The sequence below is a fragment of the Quercus robur genome, chromosome 5, assembly GCF_932294415.1.
Source record: "Quercus robur chromosome 5, dhQueRobu3.1, whole genome shotgun sequence".
NCBI classification, from domain to species: domain Eukaryota; kingdom Viridiplantae; phylum Streptophyta; class Magnoliopsida; order Fagales; family Fagaceae; genus Quercus; species Quercus robur.
Genome location: NC_065538.1, coordinates 18624500 through 18645077, shown reverse-complemented (window position 1 = coordinate 18645077; position 20578 = coordinate 18624500). Strand labels below are relative to the sequence as shown.

The window sequence follows — 20578 nt, the reverse complement described above, 5'->3', positions numbered from 1 at the left end:
TTGACTTGAATGAACTCACTTTTTCTCACTAGTGTACTAATCGTTTTCATATTTATATGACCAAAAAAATCTTATAGGTCTTTTTTCAACTTTTTATCAAAATATGTCACTCTTATAGTTAAATAATTACTTATTTTAAACCCTATATTTTTCTTGTAATTATATTAATTTATATTAACATTTTTATATTAAGTACACTCATTCTATGAGATATATGAATAAAAAAATTATATTAACATGCCATTTTACAATTGCTTGAGAGTTGAGAATAAGAGCACTCATTTTAGTTTGTATTTAATAGAAAAAGTTGTAAAATTTACGCAATTTTACCTAAAAATAACCCACTATAGTCTGTATATAATTGTGTAAATTTTACAAGTTTGCTATAGAAACTATGCAAATTTACATTACTACTATTCATTTTGCATTTAGGGTGCGTTTAGATACCGCTTATTTACTGAAAACTGAAAACTGAAAACTTATTGCTGAAAATACTGTAGTAAAATAATTTTTAAAGGTGTAAATAATGCTGTGAGACCCAAATTTACCTAAAAATCTGTGTTTTGCTGAGTTTGGTGGCTCGTGAACAGTACCCATAAGATCCACTAAAAAAACGCAAGACACACGAATTGAGCAAAACGCCCCATTCAAACGCATGCTTAGTTTTTTATTCTTTCTTTACATATCCCATGAAAATAGGGGGATAAAGTAGATGGTAGTTGTTATGTGTAAAGAAAGAGAAATAATTTAAAAACAATAAAAACAATACTTTAATAAAATATATTACAAAATAGATAATCGAGTTTGTTGTTTAAAAAAATGAGCATATAAAATAGAAAAAAACAAATTCTTATACTAAAATAGATAAAAAAATAATTTGAATGTGCTCTAACATAACACCCACAGTCCACACCCACAAATATGAACTCATTGATATGAGAGACTATCCTCTGGATGCAGAAATCACATACATGTGTCGTGTGGGACAGTGCTCTTTAAATCTGATCCTTGGATATAGCAACACATTCTTGTGAGAGTCAGCATCACCTTCCTTCCCATTCACCAAAGATCACAACCACAAGAACTCAAAAAACACAGACCCCACACTAATGTGGGTCCCACCCAACGAATGTGATTCATGAATCATGAATCCCCTCGTGCCTATAACATTTCCTTAAAAAAAAGAGAAAAAGTGACACAAACAGTACACAAACACAACAACACCACCAAAATTGTGTAAAGGGGCTCCTTGGTAATATCGAGACAAATTCAATTTGCACCCATTGTTTTCTCATTTATATATAAACAGCCTCCTTTGCCATTTCTCATCTCTCTCTTTCTCTCTCTCTCTCTCTCAACGAAACCAGACAGAAGCTGAAAGAGAGAGAAAGAAACAGAAAGAGAGGGAGAGAGCGTTGGAGAGAAGAAAGAGTAAGGCACCAAAGAAAGAGAGAGAGCTATAATATTTGCTAAACAAGTCTCTCTTTCTGTACCTATTCTCTCTCTCTCTCGCAAGATACTCGGTCTTTTCACATTTTTTTTCTCTCACTTTCTCGCCAAGATGATTTCGCTGAATAGAAGCTCTTTCCTGGTAACATAAATCAAACCCATTTCTCAGATCACACTTTTATGCACACCCATTTCACCAAAAAACACAATTACATCATTTTGTTTTTCCTCTTCTTCTTCTTCTTCTTCTGGGTTTTCAATGTTATCCTCTTTCACATTGGAACCCACGAAATTCCTAAACTTTCCAAACTTTCCAATTGTTAATAATTTGGTAATAACACAATTCAAAGCCAAAGAACCAGATTTACTTATCTTGGTCTTCTCTATTTAGCTAATTCACGTTGAAAAAAACCACAAAGTTATCAAATTTTGTAAATTTTTCTTGGTGGGCCAATTCTTTTTTTTATTTTTTATTTTTTTTTAATTTTAATTTATTTGATATATATATGTTTTTTGGTGGCACAGAACAATACTGGGATATCAGGGTCTGGTAGCTACTTTATCTCTCGGGTTCAGAGAAAAGGTCCAGTTTCGGTGAGAGTGGTGGCTTTGGGCTCAAATGGTCGTGCTGGTGAAGGAAACGCAGCCGTTTTGGCAGAGAAGAACAAGTTGAAGGAAATGAGAGAAGAGTCAGAGTCACCCTCGTCCTCATCAACCCTGATTGATGACGTGGACTCCAAACCCACCGTTGCTGGTGGGGTCCGAGATGTGTATGGTGAGGATTCAGCCACCGAGGACCAGTTTGTCACACCTTGGAGTGTTTCTGTTGCTAGGTGAGAATGAGACTTTGTATGATTATTGATCTATTTTTATGCTAATTTGCTTTTTTTGCTTTTATGAATTTCCATATTTTTTTTCGATGATATCCGTGTTCTTGTTTTGGCTAGATATGTTGTCATTTACATAAATAATGTTTACTACAAATTATGTTGGATTTCTTTCTATTTTCTGATATTCTCTGTATTTATATGCATATGCTTGTGGGACATAATTTTGTTTTGATTTCACTTCTCTTTTATAATCATTTCATTTTTATAAATAGAAATATTTTATGTGAAAGTGCAATAATTTGGTGTTTTTATATTCTGTGTGTGTGCGTGCGCGCGCTTCATGACCAAAACATGTTTTTTTTTTTTTTTTTTTCAACTAAAATTTTAATCTCCATTGTGGATTTGTTTTTATTTATGATTGAGGGTCTTGGTCTAATAATGATTATTTAGATCTTAATGTTAAGACAAGAAGATCTTAATATAATATTCTGATCTGAATCTGATCATTCTGGTGGTGATTTTTGTTGTGACATTAATAAATTGCATACTAGCTAAGTATGCACAAATATTCTGCTCATTTCCTTGTCTCTGTTTTGTTTGATCTTGTGGCAACTAGACTTTCTTAAATTTCCCTTCTGGAAAAAAGAAGTTATATAATATTAGGACTTTCTACTGATTAAAATATATATATTAGGACTGTTTCTTAGATAACAAATGCACTTCCAAGTGGGTTCAAACCCTTAACTAAAAATTAAAAAATAAATTTGTGCATTTGAATGAAAAATGAAAAACCAGTGCTTTTTATGTTATACTAGAACCAATTTTCATAGCATTAAACTAAGAACTAGTTAATTTATGTGATGAGTTTCAAAATTTTCTTTGTAGAATGTAGTGGATATGAGGATGACAGGAACCCTTCTGCAAAAATATGCTTCTTTATTACCAAAAGAAAAAAAAAAAAAAAAGAAAAAAAAAAGAAAAAGAAAAAGAAAAAGAAAAATCTGCTTCTTTTAGCATTATCCCGATCATTTGGATGGAAATCTAAAATTTTGACTTTATAGCTTAGGATGTGCAAGAAGATTTTTCAAGTTAACTTCAAAACAGAGTTTCTTTGAACAATGTTTTTCAGTGCCATTTTATGCAAATAAATGACCACCATTTGCAGTCAATCTTCCAAAAAGTTTCTAATAATTCTTGGACGAAGTACCTGAAGTGCCCGTAAACTTGAGTAGGATTTTTCATGATGTGTATATATTACTTTTCTCATTTATTGGCTTTTCTCTTTCTCTGCAGTGGTTATTCTTTATTGAGAGATCCACACCACAATAAAGGGCTTGCCTTCACTATCAGAGAGAGAGATGCCCACTTTTTACGTGGCCTTCTGCCCCCAACAGTTGCTTCTCAAGATCTTCAGGTTATCACTTAGCTTTATACATCCATAGCTGTTTGGTTTTCTAAATTTTTTATTTTATCAACTTAACATTATCACTAAACTACTCACCAGGTAAAGAAAATGATGCACAATATCCGCCAGTATCAAGTTCCACTACAGAAGTACATGGCCATGATGGATCTTCAGGTTCACACAATTCATTTTAATTCTGTGCTTGAGTTTTTAAGTTGGAGACGTCATGGCACAGTTCTCAAATTTTGTTCAATATTGGATTGTACTGAATTTCTGTTTTGCACACAATAAGTCTTAAGTAAATACACTAGTGATAACTCCAATTTTGTTTCAAAATCTTATAAAATGAGAACACACGTTTTTGCTTAAAATATGCATTGCTGATCTTCCTATTCCCTCATGCAATTATGGGTGATTGTATTCCTGCTGAAATTTAATAAAATGAAAGTTTTGCTATGCTGATTTTTCAGGAAAGAAATCAAAGGTTGTTCTACAAACTTCTCATCGACAATGTTGAGGAGTTACTCCCAATTGTCTACACTCCCACTGTTGGTGAAGCTTGCCAGAAATATGGGAGCATCTTTATGCGCCCTCAGGGTCTCTTTATTAGTTTGAAAGAAAAGTATGTTTAGTTGCACACTTTCTAAATCCCTGCTTTAGTGGTCAATTCTGATGCAATTTTTTCTTTATAATTGTGTTCAAACTGAAACTGTTTATTGGCAGGGGGAAAATTCTTGAGGTTTTGAGGAATTGGCCTGAGAAGAATATTCAAGTCATTGTTGTCACTGATGGGGAGAGGATTTTGGGGCTAGGAGATCTTGGCTGTCAGGTACTCTTTCAAGATTTTGTTATTAAGGATATGTCTTATCATCTGAAATATGTTTTATTAAGTGTGACATTGGTTAGGTCATTGGTCTTTTACCTCTTCATCTCTCTCTCATATGACAAATGTCAATTTATGAAATGTTGACAGGGGATGGGAATACCAGTGGGAAAACTTTCCTTATATACTGCACTTGGGGGAATTCGTCCTTCAGCTGTAAGTATCCACATAACCAATGCTATTCATTCTTGTCATTGCTGATTCAAAAATGCATGTGTATGACCAAGTTACCACTGGGTAGCAATTCTTTTCCAAAGGAGGGGGAAAGCCATAGTTTTTATATTTGAATTCCATTTTTCTATATTAGCTTCTGCCATAAAACTCGTAGTTTTGGATATTCAGTTATTGTGCCATCAGTCATATAGAGAAAGCAAAGTAGCTAGTGATGTTTCTGTAATTCACGCAGTTCACTCTGTAAGTGAACTGATGATAATACTACTCTATCTTTGCAACATGGGGGCTATAAATTTGATGGAAAGTTGTGGGAAAAGTTATTATGGAGCATCTGAACTCTGCAAACTTGACAACTAGTTGATTCAGCAGTCTGCCACAATTTCACCTTTTCTGTTTCTTGTCATATAATTAATAGAAATATTTTCCAACTTATTAATTGTTTCAGTGCTTGCCAATAACCATTGATGTGGGTACAAACAATGAGAAGTTACTGAATGATGAGTTCTACATTGGACTCAAGCAAAAGAGGGCTACCGGGCAGGTTTGTAATTTGCGTGCTAAATTCTTCTAGCATTCATTTATTCATTTGAGTTTCATTTATGAAGGACATGAAATTATTTGTTATACACTTATTCTAAAGTTTACTTGCCTTCTTTTTGAACCATAGGAATATGCTGAACTTCTAGATGAATTCATGATGGCAGTCAAGCAGAATTATGGAGAAAAAGTCCTCATCCAGGTAGTTGGCCCCAGCCAAATATACCATTTAATTGTAATCTGGTTTGCAGGGCTTAATGGCTTATTTATCTATTTGTAGTTTAGTGTTTTCTAAATATGTTTGCCATGTCTTGCAGTTTGAAGACTTTGCAAACCACAATGCTTTTGATCTGCTTGCAAAATATGGCACAACACATCTTGTTTTCAATGATGATATTCAGGTAAACTAATGTTGATTTCCATTATTGATATTTGGCAAATTGGGATACATGTATCTTTAATATTTGGGTATTCACTTACTGCAGGGGACGGCTTCCGTGGTCCTAGCTGGGCTGGTTGCAGGACAGAAATTAGTTGGGGGAACCTTAGCTGACCACAGATTTCTGTTCCTTGGTGCTGGAGAGGTCGGTATAAATTATGCTGTATTGAACAATTAATAAAGGGATTAAGGCTGTGTTCTTGTATTAAACAATTAATAATAAAAAAGGAAATAACAAATTTCTGGATTTGAAAAACTTATTAAATGGGTGAGTTGATGACAGTGGAAAACCGTAATATTATTCAATCATGGCTGTTATAAGCGCTAGTGAGCCTCTAATTTGCTTGGTCCTTGTGGGCTCATACCTGCTGTATTTAATAACTCTTTCTTAAAAAAGTACTTACATTGTTCTATAATGGAGAATATAGGATCATTCTTATTTCAACTGTAATTCCCTACTTGTTTTAGTAACCCTTCTCTTTTTTTTTCTTTTTTTTTTTCTCCTTACTGTAAGTGCCGAGACTTTGTTGTCTCATTTTTGTCTGGTGGTTACAGGCTGGTACTGGAATAGCAGAACTCATAGCCCTTGAGATGTCTAAACAGGTTATAAGCTGCTCTTAGGGTTTTTCCTTTTACATTCTTTTTTGGGTGATGTGATTTAAGGAAGAATTAGTAGATACATCTAAATATCGTATTACTCCTAATTTGTGCAGACAAAGGCCCCACTAGAAGAGACACGCAAGAAGATTTGGCTTGTGGACTCTAAGGTAGGGACAACCTAATATAGCTCCTTGCAGTGTGCAGTAGATTATTGTTTCTTTCCATCAGTTAAAATTTGCATACAATTCCTTTTGCAGGGATTGATTGTAAATTCCCGCAAGGAATCACTCCAACAATTCAAGAAGCCCTGGGCTCATGAACATGAACCAATAAAGGAACTTGTGGATGCTGTTAAGGTCTGAACACTCTCTGACTGTCTCTCCCTCTCTTACACACACACACACCTAACATTTCCTTAGTTTCTATTCCCTAACTTTTCTCTTGTCATTAGGCAATTAGGCCAACCGTGTTGATAGGGACTTCAGGAGTAGGAAGAACATTTACTAAAGAAGTGGTTGAGGCTATGGCCTCCATCAATGAGGTAATTTGTCTATCCATTTACTTCTGTGTTTTAGGAGTTATATTTACACCCTAGAGAAGCTAAGTTGGTTGTTGTGTATGCTTACTGCTTGTAGAAACCTATTATTCTTTCTCTTTCAAACCCAACTTCACAGTCTGAATGTACTGCTGAGGAAGCTTATACATGGAGTCAGGTAAGAAAAACATGCACTTGTGTTTTTTGAGTTATAAAGAATCTTAAATTGTTTTTGAATGATATCTTTCCGCTTTTATAGCTCTTCTAGATTACTAATGATGACCCACTTCCTTTTGTTCTTTATTCATCTCTGTTACCCACAGGGTCGTGCCATTTTTGCTAGTGGAAGCCCATTTCCTCCTGTTGAATATGACGGGAAGGTTTTCGTGCCTGGCCAGGTCTTAAATCTGATGTATTTAATGAATAATGTGCTAAATGTAGACACCTGAGAAACTTGGCAACTAATTTTGGTTTTTTTTTTGGATTCAGGCAAATAATGCATACATCTTTCCTGGACTTGGTCTGGGTCTAATAATGTCTGGTGCCATCCGTGTTCATGACGATATGCTCCTGGCAGCCTGTAAGTGCAACAAAACATGGATTTTTAAGAGTTAATTTTTATTTTAGCCTTGGAAAACAGGATGTAGGGCACTTTTTTCAACCTATCAACTCCAAGAAAAATTGGTGGTTATTCTCATTAACTTTCATCTAATGTATAATGTTATTAGATTCTGCAATTTTCAGTGCCAATGAATTCTGGTTCAAATGGCACTCCTCCAAAATAATAGGTGTAGGGTGAGGTTGTGAGTTTAAAACCCATTATATGCATGTGCTACTTAACAATAAGGGGAAAAAAAAAGGTTCCGAACCTCTTTTTAGGTGGGCCAAATGTTGGCCTAAGCTGGAACCAGACTTTCTGGTGGAGATAGGAAAAAGAACCAAAATTATGAAAGAGTTTGTGGTCTATCCCCTGCCAAAATATTGCATCGATTTTTATTTTTTACTTTTAAAATTACCTTCAGTAGACATGGAATGTTGAAAAAGTATTTTTTAAGTTTGATGCAGTCAACTCAACCCTAAAAGGCTGCATCCGAAGGTTGACAATGATAATTAATGACTCATGCCTGATCTCTTTGAAAGAATTCTTGGGACTGACTTAGTCCATTGGAATGATGAACCTTTTCCTTGTTCTTGTGTATGTTGTAGCGTACAATTAACCCAATTATTGTGATTAAGGTTTTTGTTTAGTTGTAGCATCTGATTTTCTTTAACAGTCAAGGAAAACTTTCCTACTGATAACTAATACATCTTTGGCCGTGCATGCTTCCTTGGAACAGCGGAAGCTTTGGCTGCACAGGTGAGCCAGGAGAACTTTGACAGGGGTCTCATATACCCTCCATTCACTAACATCAGAAAGATTTCAGCTCATATTGCTGCTAATGTAGCTGCCAAAGCTTATGAACTTGGTGAGTCATCCAATTGCTGAGATTGCAAAAATTTTGCTTTTCCAACTCCAACAACTTTAGCAATTAACATCTTACAATTTCTTTGTAGGTTTGGCTACTCGCCTTCCCGAGCCTAAAGATCTGGTGAAGTATGCAGAGAGCTGTATGTACAGCCCTGCCTATCGAAATTACCGGTGAATTAGTAGAAGTTTCTCTAGAACTTGTTGTATGAAGTTCACCATAATCATATAACCTTTCATTGTCATTTGTCAATTTCATTTTGGTTATTTTCATTTTTTTGAAGCCTTTCTCCCCCTTTTTTCTATCCTATAAGTCGGGTGGATGAAGGAATAGGGTGGGTGCTGGTAGTTGCATTACAGGTAAAATATAGTTTGGAAAATGTTGTGCACTGTTCAATTTATCATTTTACAAGAAATAAAAATTCAAAAATTTCAAATTAGGAGCATTTTAATTTTATGGAGTTACAAAAATGTATGCCCCACCCAGATATTAGGGGGTGGCACTTATGATTCAGGTCATCTTGATTCCCTAACTTGTAAATTGCAATGGTATGGAAATCTGAAAGTTCTGAACTACATTGTCTGCGGCTATAATACATAGGTTTCACACGGGTCCCTTGTAGTATCGCATGCATTACCTTAGAAAGTTATTGTCTATCATGGACTTATAGTAACGAAAGTACATGTAGGCAGTAATGGACCTAATGGTCAGTCTTCTGAAACAAGAGGGATGTGAAAATTTTGGTAAAAAAAAAAAAGGTCTCTGTAGCAGTTGTTTAAGGCAATATTGCCCCACTCCATGAATTTGATTAGACCATACATGTGGTCCTCCTAAGCAATACAACCATTCCATTCCCCTCTTTATTGCACAAGGACAAGTTGCAGCCTGCAGGTAAAATAATTGTAGCCATTAAAATCATCCCAGGCCCAGCGCATAAATGATGTGGAGTTGGATGTATTCAACCAAAAACCAAAAGAAAAAACAAAAAACAAAAAAAAAATTGTGAAGATGGATGAATTTTAGGTGCCTAGTGAGTCCAGCCCAAACCTGCCTTGGGCTGAAGTTCACAAGCCTAGATGGGGTACAAATAGAAGCAATTAGATGCCTGACTTGAGCCTATATGACATGACCAATCATTAGACCAATCAATTATTCAATTAGATTGTGGTCTTGGCCTCTTGGATCCAACCCTATCAAGTGGTAAAACCTAGCAGAATCCTTTTTAAATATTTTTCATGTTCTACATCTATAGGGGCATGAAGAGCTGTGACCAAAAGATTGACCTAATGTGTTTTGTGCAGGGTGTACATTATACATTTATAATTTGGGGTTTTAATAAATATCATCCTTAGATTTTCATGTATCAATTTAGTCAATTTAGTTCTTACATTTTTTATTTAACGAATTAATGCTATGCTTGTGACAAATAGAACCTTTCTTCTCAAACCGTAATGAAATATATCGCATGACATGCACTTACGTATTTTAATGACATTATAAAACGTCATAGCTAGTGCATGATGCTTTTATTTTTGTGAAATCTGAGAGAAGTGAATGATGGCTGATCTCTATCATTTTTATTTTTATCTTTTGAGGGGTTAACAATTCACATTATTATCTTTTATTAAATACTAATCTCCCAACTAGTTTTGATTTTGATTAGTAATAAGATCATCCACGTATGTCTTCCTCCTTCTTCTTCTTCTTCTTCTTCTTCTTTTTTTATTTTATTTTATTTTATTTTTTAAAGCTTGGTTTAGAAATATATATATATATATATATATACACACACTAATTATACCCCAACCCCTACTTAGGGAGGTGCCATTAGACCAACATGGTCATTGACTCATCCACATATATAATTTTAAAGCACATGTAAATGAATATTTGAAGAATTTCTTTTTCCCAATTTCATTCAATTGATTTTTTTATTTTATCTTACATACAATTCTAATTTTAAAATTTTTTCTTTAAAAGGAAAATTCTAATTTGAAAAAAGAGTCTATCGTTCAACTGAATTCTCTCTAACAAACGGGTGTTGTTTCTGTAAGTTAGTTTCTTTAAGTGGTATCGTTTATTTCACTTTTTTTTCTTTTCTTTCATATTATTTGATTCTTATGAAGTTATGGGAATGATCCATTTTAACAATTTAATTAATGTTGAACCGAGCCTTGTAGGCAATCATTAGTCTTCTTCTTAACTAGGTTTAATAAATTAAGATATGATTTTATTTAAGAAATATGATAATGTGATTAACTTCATTCAAATTTTAAGTAAAATTTTTTTACTTGTCAGTTGGCACAAGTCACGTACATAATATATATATATATATATATTATTTTTTTTGAGAAACCAGACAAGGAGCCTAAGCAGATATTATTAAAACAAACTCAATGAACGTCAAATAACAGTAAAGGAGCAATGTCTGCAGGTGGCTCTGGCATCCACACCTGATGCCCCAGCTTGCTTTGAGCTTTTTTTCGCTAAAGCATCAGCTACAGAATTACAAGAACGACTAACATGATTGAATTCAGAAGACTGAAAATCTGCAGCTTTACAGCGAATGTCTTCAATGATGTTTCCATAGGAAGCAAACTCAGCATCACCCTGATTAAGAGCACTGATAATCATAGTCGAATCCCCTCCAAAAATCACCCTTTGGAGCTCAATATCAGCAACAAATTGGACTGCTCTTTGGCTCGCCAAGGCTTCCATATCAGCAACAGAATGAGACAGGGGAATGGACATGGACAACGCACCAACAGCTTCACCCCCGCCAATCCCGAGCAATTACTCCAATTCCAGCCAACCTGGTAGCTTTGAAGTTTGAACTGATCCGCTTCTAGTGGGCGCTGTAGAGAGGGAAAATTCCCGACCTATCACAAGCTGACACATCATACTATCAAGTCCACAAAATACAGCCAATGAACTCTCATAAGTGTGTCTTGAACTTGAAATGAACTCTCACAAGTGTGTCTTGAACTTGAAATTAAATTGGGTCACTACTTCAGCCTACCATTTCCGTTCGGTGCCTATCAGTCTCCCACCTACCATTCTCCTTTTGGTGCCAAACATTCCCATCCACCATTCTCACAAAAAATTCTCATCCGCCATTCTCAACTACCCATCTACCATTCTTCATCTTTCCGCTATAAATAGAAGGGTCGGATTCATTGAAAACTCATCAAGAGAAACACACTGAATCATGAAATGAAGATTTGCCTCTTTCAAATTTTCAAGTCCTCCTTCTCACAGCCATTTCTCATTATAGCTTCATTATTCTCAACACCTAGCAACCAATATTGTTTCATAATCAGTTTGAAATCAACCTTCTCATGGTTCAGTAGAAACTCTTCTCACAACATCATTGTTGTTTTAAGATCCAAACAAATTTTGTTTCCCCATTTAACGACCCCATTTGTCCATAAAATTACTCATAACAAGGCCAGTATCGTTGTTCCGTGCATTCTCGGACTTGGTTGGCCAAGAAATCTAAGTCCAGCAAAGACACTTGTTTCTAAGCTCAAGGACCCTGTAGTCTCTCTCCAATTGCTTGGTCTTCCAGCAGAAGCAGTGGTTTGGAACAAACAAGAACTTGGCTGATTTTTAAAACCAGGATCACAAGTTAGCTCCATCTTTCATTTTTTGTGCTTTTCCAACAAGTGGCATTAGGTGAAGGTGGTAAAAAGTGTTGGGGTATCCTACAAATTTTCCCCCATCCAACACTTATGATGACCTCCAAGGTACCTGCTCATCAGAAATCAACCTTTGGTATCGGTAAATGGTCGCTAAAGCCTTATTCCATGTTCCCACCAGTATGGGACCTAAAGGTCATCATTGCTGGTACCTCAAAACACACTTTTCTAGAATTACTTCAACTTAAATTCTGCTTGAAGTATTTCAGAAAGTACTCTTTTGAAATTACTTCAACTTAACGTCTGTCGACATGGTCTCATCACACAGGCACATTCGATGACTTGCTGCGGGACCTCATTCAGCATGCAGTCAGTCCTATATCCCAAAGTATACTCCCCAAAAACATCTACACTACAGAGTCCTGCATGGATTAAATTGATACTCACATAAACATGCCTTATAATATTATTACAAACCATAGTTAATTAGAGATGCTTTGTTGCTTTTGTAGATTAATGTATTTCATAAAAAGTCAACGAAGACTCATAATGGAAGGGGGAAATAATTCTACTCCCATTTGACCAAATATAACAAGGGAAATATTAACATTGGTTTAGAAACTACTTTTATAAATGTTTTTATGGGACAATGATAAAGTAATTAATATTGTTGATAGCTTTTTATATTTTTCCTAAAATTTGTGTTAAAATTTTCCTAATATAGTTTATTAATAATTGTCCTAAGAGTAGGACACTCATTAACATGACCCATGTAACATAACTAATAGGCATTTCTTCTGGGTTTGAGTTCATGTTTCATCTAGTCACTTTTGATATGAGTACTGCATTAAGCCTGACCCAAACAAAATGTTTAAATAGGCCCACAAAAATGCGTATAAAACTATATATATAAAACAGTTCCTCAAAAAAAGGAAAAGAAAAAAGCGTATAAAACTGTATATAACTATGTTTTGGAAACAAAGATGACAACTAGTTCAAACTGAATCCATAAAAAGTATTTGATGTTTGTGCAAGCTCAAAACTAAGATGTGTCATCTTGTGAGTCAAATCCATAGAGCGAGAACAAAAGATATTTATTGCAAAACGTAGTCCTCTAGCCCAATTGAGCGTATTTTTGGTGGGTTGTAGACTTGTAGGCCTAGACTTCTCTTTTGAGTTTGGTTAGGCCAAGACCAAAATTAAAGGTAGAAATGTTTAAATATGGACCTTAAGGTGGGGGCGTTTGGCAACACCTATGCACTAATCATTTTGGTTGATGCCATGGTCGTGTACTCGTGTTAAGATAATACAATTTCTCTTTCATATAATAATAATAATTCAATTCCTCTGGTGAGAATAAAAATTGATTCAAGATATACTTCGATAATGATTTTATGGATTTTCAAATTAAAAACAATATTAAAGGCCATCTTTAAGAACCTTGAATTAGGAAATCAAAGTGCTTGTGAAAGTTGTGAATGGTAGGTTTAAAATTAAATATATAACTTATTGACTAGGTTTGTTTGTTTTTGTTTTTTTTTTCTTTTTTTTTTTTGCACTCGGAATATTGTATTATTGAACATTGATGTGAGTTATGGTAAACAGTGCTTAGAGTCCTTCCACTATAGACACATCTAAATTCACACTCAAATTTACAACATGCTTATATATTAGTTTATAGTTGAATTTTAGCACTTACCCATGAGACCATCGCTAGTACTTTCCGAAAAAAATTTTAGTTGCATCTATCATAATATAACACTTAAGAAGGTCGTGGATTAACTATCTAAAAATAAAAAAAAAAACGTAGGTCGTGGATTTAGGGGTGTAGGTAGATGTGTCCCTAGCTAGCTAGCATTATTCTGGTGGTTAATGGACCTTGAATCTCATGATTGTACTAGCCATTTTGGGCCGAAAAAATTTTAGATTTCTTAACAACAATGACTTTAAGGATTTATGTGGCCCAACTAGCATTTTTGGGCCAATTTTGAAATTCTTCCTAAATCGGAATAATGAGAAATTGGGGACTCTCTAGTCTCTTCTACTGCCACTTGGGCTGAGCAAGTCCATGTTTGACTTTGAAACCCTCTTTGGGCTTTGTCAAACTCAAAGTCAAAGTAGTCAAACTATAGAACAAAGAAAGGACCACGACTGGGTTATACCTAAAGCTATGCAAATGGAAAGAAGCAATTTTTTGTGTGGACCACTAGTCAGCTGAATTGTGCACTCTAGGCTCTAGCCGACATTTGTTTTAAGATTACTTCTCTTCTTTCTTTTTGAACGTTAATTTCTTTTTAAACAAGTTTGGTGGAAATTTCTTTAAAATAAACTTAAAATGGCTTTAAGATTATAGCTTTTTTTTTTTTTTAAAAAAAAAAAAAAAATTATATTTTTGAACTTAATTTTCTTTGAAAATAATGTCTAGAAAATTTCTCGAACTTATTACGTGTCGATTTTAGTAAGGATCTATGTGTACTTTTAACCTAGAAAGTATGGACACTTTATTTAGGGCATTATACTCGCGTCATGTATGTTGGTGTCGCTTTTATATTATAGTCAAAATATCAGTGGATGGTCATCCAATTTGTTTTGCGAATGAAATTTCATAGTCCATGAAAGCAATCATGGGGCACTCAACATTAAGTATCCACACTTTAGCCCCCATTGTTGGAACATAGACGATAGAACCAGCTTGGTCTACATGCAAGTTCTATTCAAGGTCATATATAATGTTTCTTTTACCTTTGACCAAGGTAAAGTATCAAACAATTCTGTGTTCTTTCCGTGTGGACCTAATCTCTACCTCTTTAACTAGTCTTTTTTTTTTTTTTTTTTTTTTTTTTTTTTTTTTTTTATAGGACTCTTTAACTAGTCTTAACCATTAAAGATCATAGGAACACGATTTGATCCAAAATGACCTTTGTTTGTCATTTATTGATTTCAAAGTTTCCTCTTTAGAGAACCTAGCACAGTAAATTTGCTCACGTTTCTTTTCATAGTTTAGTAAAAACTAAAAAACAGCATGTTGAAAATGCTAACACAGACACATCTTTTTGTCTCATTTACCTTACGCCATCATTTTTTAGACCTCAAAGAAGTCTACTTTTTTGACACGAAATTGAGTCTAGGGTCCACTTCTCAACCTTTCAACCTAAATATAAATCTAATTCTAATCGAATTTTCTCAGCAACCACAAAGAGAGGACAAAGATTTCAGATATTCTTTGGCTCCACATAAACCTAATTGGACATTTTCTTGGTTATCACTTAATAGTCATACTTTAGAAAAATTGGTACACGGAATTTCCTAGGCATGAAGTCAATAGTTGAACAAATTAAGGGCTCATTTGTCCATGACTTGGGTCTTTCAGGTTGTAATTCTAAAAAAAAAGGACAATCGGGAAATTATTAATGTCTTTGTTTTGGTGGAACTGATTTGTCTAATTTTGGTTTTAAAGTTTGATTATATATGCAAATAACCATTGCGTTGTGTTTAAGAATATCAAATCTTTTCATCAGAAAAAAGTGCACCAAACTTTGGCCTATATTTGAAAAAAAGGAAGGCATTGGTGGCCCATCTTTATGCATGTGTCATGCTTTTTTATTTTTTTGAGATCAACAATAACTTATTTATTTAGCCCAAGAAATTTAAGAAACCTTATTCTTATTTTATGTAGTAGTAAAGGTATATCAAAACCCATCAGGTAGGGCCATCAACAAATTAATTTTATTCCCCTAAAAAAAAAAAAAATTATGGCTGAAGAAAAATATTTGAAGTTGTTGGCACAAGGAATGGGAATGAATCACTTCGTTTTTGTTTTTGTTTTTTTGTTTTTTTTGGTCTGAATAGGAAAGAATCACTTTTGACTTGTGCATATGTTATACACATTATGGATGGGGTCATTTTAATTTAATGGATGAACTGGAAAGACCCTTACTGATTCTATTTTTTTGAATGATAATGACCCTCACTGATTCTAATAAACAAAATCTCAAATAGTTTTATTAACCTATTCAGTTGTGAGGAGCTTATCAAGAAAAAGAAAAAGAATGAACTATTAAGTTTTTTTTGTTTTTTATTTTATTGAGATATAGTTCTACTTAACTTAATTTAAGTGTATATGTTTGTAAAATTCATTCTTGAAAATTTGAATCTCAGCCTTTATTCCTCTCACCCCATAAAATCTTGTACCTGTAGAATGAACATCACATAAAGGGGTGCGCGATAATTACTTCTAAATTTTTAATTTTTTATATTTCCTAATCAAATTTAGTATAGTGAATTGTCTAAATGATGCACATAAACAAAGTTAACATTTCAAAGGGCATTGTCTCTCTCTCTCTACATTTTTATTGTTTTTGTCCCAACTTGTACAAACTGACCTGCAGATAATTGCCGACTATGTGATGCGTGGTGCTTCGCAAATTATACTTCACGTTAATTTGTATAGAAGTTTGTACTTTTTTATTTTTTGAAATTCTCGTCTCAAATAACATTTATATCAGGTGGGATCAAAGATTATTTATAATGAGAAAATCAATATAGGATTTACTTTCACAAACTCACACCACCCATTACCTAATTACGTGCTTATTTCAAGCCACTTATGCTGTCCTTTTGTATTAGTATAATTGGATAGTTGTGATTACGATGCCAGGCAGCTTGATTCAATAGCTGACTATATACTATATAGTGATCGAGATTTGGGTCAAGACTGTTAATGACTAAAAATAAATAAAAACTACACAAACTCCATCTTTTCTTCTTGCTTTAAAACTGAGTCTCACACACACGCTTTTACTTTCTTCCATCTTACCATGGAGAAGGAAAACTTTGACTTTGGAAAATGCCACTAAAGACTAGAGTTACCATGAACTTTCGTCTTCATCTTTTAACTTCTATTCTAATGAAGTCATATTTTTAGACTTTAAATAATAAAAAATGACTTCGTGTTAGCTTGAATAAGCTCAATTTTCTGTATCTTTAATTATTTGTTTATTTACTTACAGTGCGGTAGAGATAAATAAATAATATATATATTACCATGAACTTTCATCTTCATCTTTTTACTTCTATTCTAATGAAGTCATATTTTTAGACTTTAAATAATAAAAAATGACTTCGTGTTAGCTTGAATAAGCTCAATTTTCTGTAACTTTAATTATTTATTTATTTACTTAAAGTGAGGTAGAAATAAATGAATAATATATATATATATATATATTTTGTAAGGACCATATTTGAGTCCCTAGCCTAAAAGATGGATAGACTTAGACCAAAAAAGTCCAAAACAATGATTTTGTAGAGAGTGAGTTGAAAAATTGGGCTAAAATGAGTTGGACAACAAATACAATGGGCTCAAAATGAAAAGAACAGGAAGATAAATTGATTTAATCTAAAGAAAATCATCCTTGGCACAATCCGAGGAGATGAATTCTTATGTATTTCTCACAAGTTGATTTTAAATTTGATTTCTGATTGCTACAGTATTTCTCTCTTGACTTCTCGATCTCCTTATTCTGAGGATCTTCACTTTAATTTATACTCTCTTCTTTCTCAGCTTTACCCTACACGTGGATAGTAGATTGCTTATGTTGATCTTTGTCCCATCAACACCTTCCTGAAGTCTTTAGGGGTAGCTGTAAGGCTGAAGAACATTGTTCAGAGATCACTTCCTCATTAATGTAGCTAGAGAGTTAGCTACAGAGCATTCAATGCGGTGGTAGCAGCTTTTCTTTTAGATATTTCTGAACTCTCATTCCTTTTGTACGTTTACAATTCAAGTGCTTATCAGTGGAGCTTCCTGGAAGGCCACCTTGAATGGTATGATATACTTTTGATTTATGCTCTGTTCATCCGAGGTAACATTCCTCCTCGGCATGCCTTCCCAACCTTTTCGTTTGTAACCTACCCATAGGATTCTGAGCGTAACATCCTCACTACTGTTTATTCGTCCTTGAACCAACCAACGTCCTCGGCCAAGGCCTAAGGCCCAATATATAATTTTGGGCCCTTGTCCCTACATATATATATATATATATATATATATGAGAAAGAAATAAGTTTTTATTTATTTATTTTAAAGATAGTTACAATATATTGTTAATCTCACAATTCGAATATTTTCTCCCTTAAACTCTCAAATACTTTGTGCATAAAGAGTTGTCAGTTAAGTTATAAAGTTATTGGCCAAGAAAGAAAGAAATAAGTTAGGTGTACACAATCTCACCATTTTCAATGAGTCCAAAATGTTGTGCTTAAAAAGATAGCCATTAATTTAAGTTGAAAATGCACCCAATTAAATGGAACCAATTGCACACTTATTCTTTTAGAGAAGTACTACCTCCATAATATTTTCACAATAAATATTAGGTGGTAAGTTGTTATTGGTTTTAATTAGTGATAAACTAGTTATCTTAGGGAAACACAAAACACCTTCCGAGGAATGCCAATTCTACTGTCTAAGAGAAGGTGGAGGCTCCAACTATCTTAGCGACAGAAAAACCTAATTATCTTAATCATATATAAATTTAAGAAAGCAAGAATAAGATCTAAAAGGCTCAATAAAAGATAATTAGATAAACTGTACTGAAAATTTAACTAAAAGGAAATAAAAGATAAATGTCACATCCCACAAATTTTCAAAATGCAAAAGTGTCCTAAGCATGTTGTCCATCAAATCTTTGTTTTATTTTGTCCTAGCTAACCACCTCATGCACCGCGACCAACCCCACATCCTCTTGCACCTTCATGTCTAGGCCCATGTCCTCTTGCACCTCTGTGACCTGCTCCATGCCTGCCACCCCCAGTAGGAGCGCCATGTCCAGCCCTAGCTGCAGGAGCTCCACCTCCCTACCCAGTAGGAGCTGCACCTTTAGATTGTAGGGAATATACTTAGTGACTTAAAACCATTGGGAAATCATAGCTCAAACTCCTAAAATATTCAACAATTCCTATATATATATATGTAATGAGAAACCATTACATATATTAGATATGTATGATTTAAAAAAAGTGCAAACTAATACCATGTATAATTGAGAAACCATTACATATTATAGAAATGTATGGTTTAAAAAAAAAAAGTGTAAGCTAATACCATTTATAAATTGAACCCCTTCTCAAAAAAGTTTAATTTGAATTGTATAATTGTGATTTTTTTAACTCAAAATTTTGAATAAGGTATATAAACACAAACAAAAACACAAATAGGAAGTTTTCTACGAACAATGATTGAGTAGGCTGAAGTTTTCTATGCACCACAACTAGCCCCATGTCTTCTTGCACCTCCGCAACCAACCCTATGTCCCCTTGCACCTTTGCGACCTGCTCCATGCCTACCACCACTAGTAGGAGTGCCATGCCCAGCCCTAGCTGCAGGAGCTCCACCTCCCTACCCAGTAGGAGCTGCACCTCTAGACTGTAGGGAATATATATAGTGACTTAAAAACATTGAGAAATCATAGCTCAAACTCCTAAAATATTCAACAATTCCAATATATATATATATGTGTGTGTGTGTGTGTGTGTGTGTGTGTGTGTGTGTTAATAGCAAAAATTTAGAGAAAATCCAATTAGATTTTAACTGGATTATCAATTTTACACCACATGAATTAATTCACACACACACACACACACACACACACACACACACATATATATATATCAATTCACATACAGTAATCCTTTAGTTTTCTCTAATCCAATTAGATTTTTTTAGCCAAGTGAATTAAACAACTTGATCTTATTAAACGGTTACTTATCATTCCATTATAGTAAAGTTTGCGTCTTATACTATATATGTGTACTATACTAATATATTACACTTTACATATGTATTTTTTTTTTTTTAATAAAGCTCCCATTTATCATACAAAATACTCTTCTAAAAACAAATCATACAAAATAAAAGTAATTTGAAAAATACACATTTTCTATAATTAAAATTATTAAATGTTCCTCTGTACAAAAAATACTTTAACTTAATTGAACTGTAATCCTTTTATCGAAAATATAATTGTTTATTCAGTTAAGATGTGTCATTATATATAACAATTAAATTATCAAAATTAACACTTTTAGTTTAATGTTTTATTATTTATATTAAAAATCAAATTATTCATGTTTTTATTATAATCTTGAAATTTTTTCATATATTATTACTTTTTTTTTGTTGTTAAGTAGGTGCATGAAAAATATACTCTATTAAACATTATATTATTCATTCACTTGTTATATATTTTCTTTAAAAACACAACTAAAATTTGATTAAAAGTATTGTGGGGGGTAAAAGACCAATAGGCCCATGTCGATGTCTACACTGGGCCAGGGGCCTAACCTAAGAAAAAATCCCTCCTCGGCATGGATATAGCTGAGGATGAGAGAGGCAACCTGCCATCGGTAGTAACACTCCATATCGTTCCACAGAGCAGGAAAAACACTAAAGCAGAAAAGGACAACGGAGAAAACGGAAGTGTCTAAGGGAAAGGTAGTCATTATTGCATTCAGTGCCTTGTGCCTGACACGACCATACTTCTCTGTCCTTACAACCACTCCCAACAACTGGAAGGAAGGGCTGATGGGACAAGCACCTACCCTAGGGACCCTATTCTGGAAGAAGGA

General features: G+C 33.9%; 1 protein-coding gene across 1 annotated transcript; it reads left to right on the top strand.

Annotated features, from left to right (window-relative positions):
* Positions 1–1256: 1256 nt before the first annotated feature.
* On the top strand, positions 1257–8757 carry LOC126725367 (NADP-dependent malic enzyme). The gene is made up of 20 exons (XM_050430067.1): positions 1257–1591; positions 1975–2282; positions 3573–3693; positions 3784–3858; positions 4155–4306; positions 4408–4513; positions 4658–4723; positions 5187–5282; positions 5409–5480; positions 5596–5679; positions 5764–5862; positions 6273–6320; positions 6431–6484; positions 6575–6673; positions 6769–6858; positions 6953–7030; positions 7176–7250; positions 7342–7432; positions 8190–8318; positions 8407–8757. The coding sequence occupies exons 1-20, from the start codon at positions 1562–1564 to the stop codon at positions 8493–8495; spliced, it is 1962 nt and encodes a 653-aa protein (XP_050286024.1). The 5' UTR covers positions 1257–1561; the 3' UTR covers positions 8496–8757.
* Positions 8758–20578: the final 11821 nt, after the last annotated feature.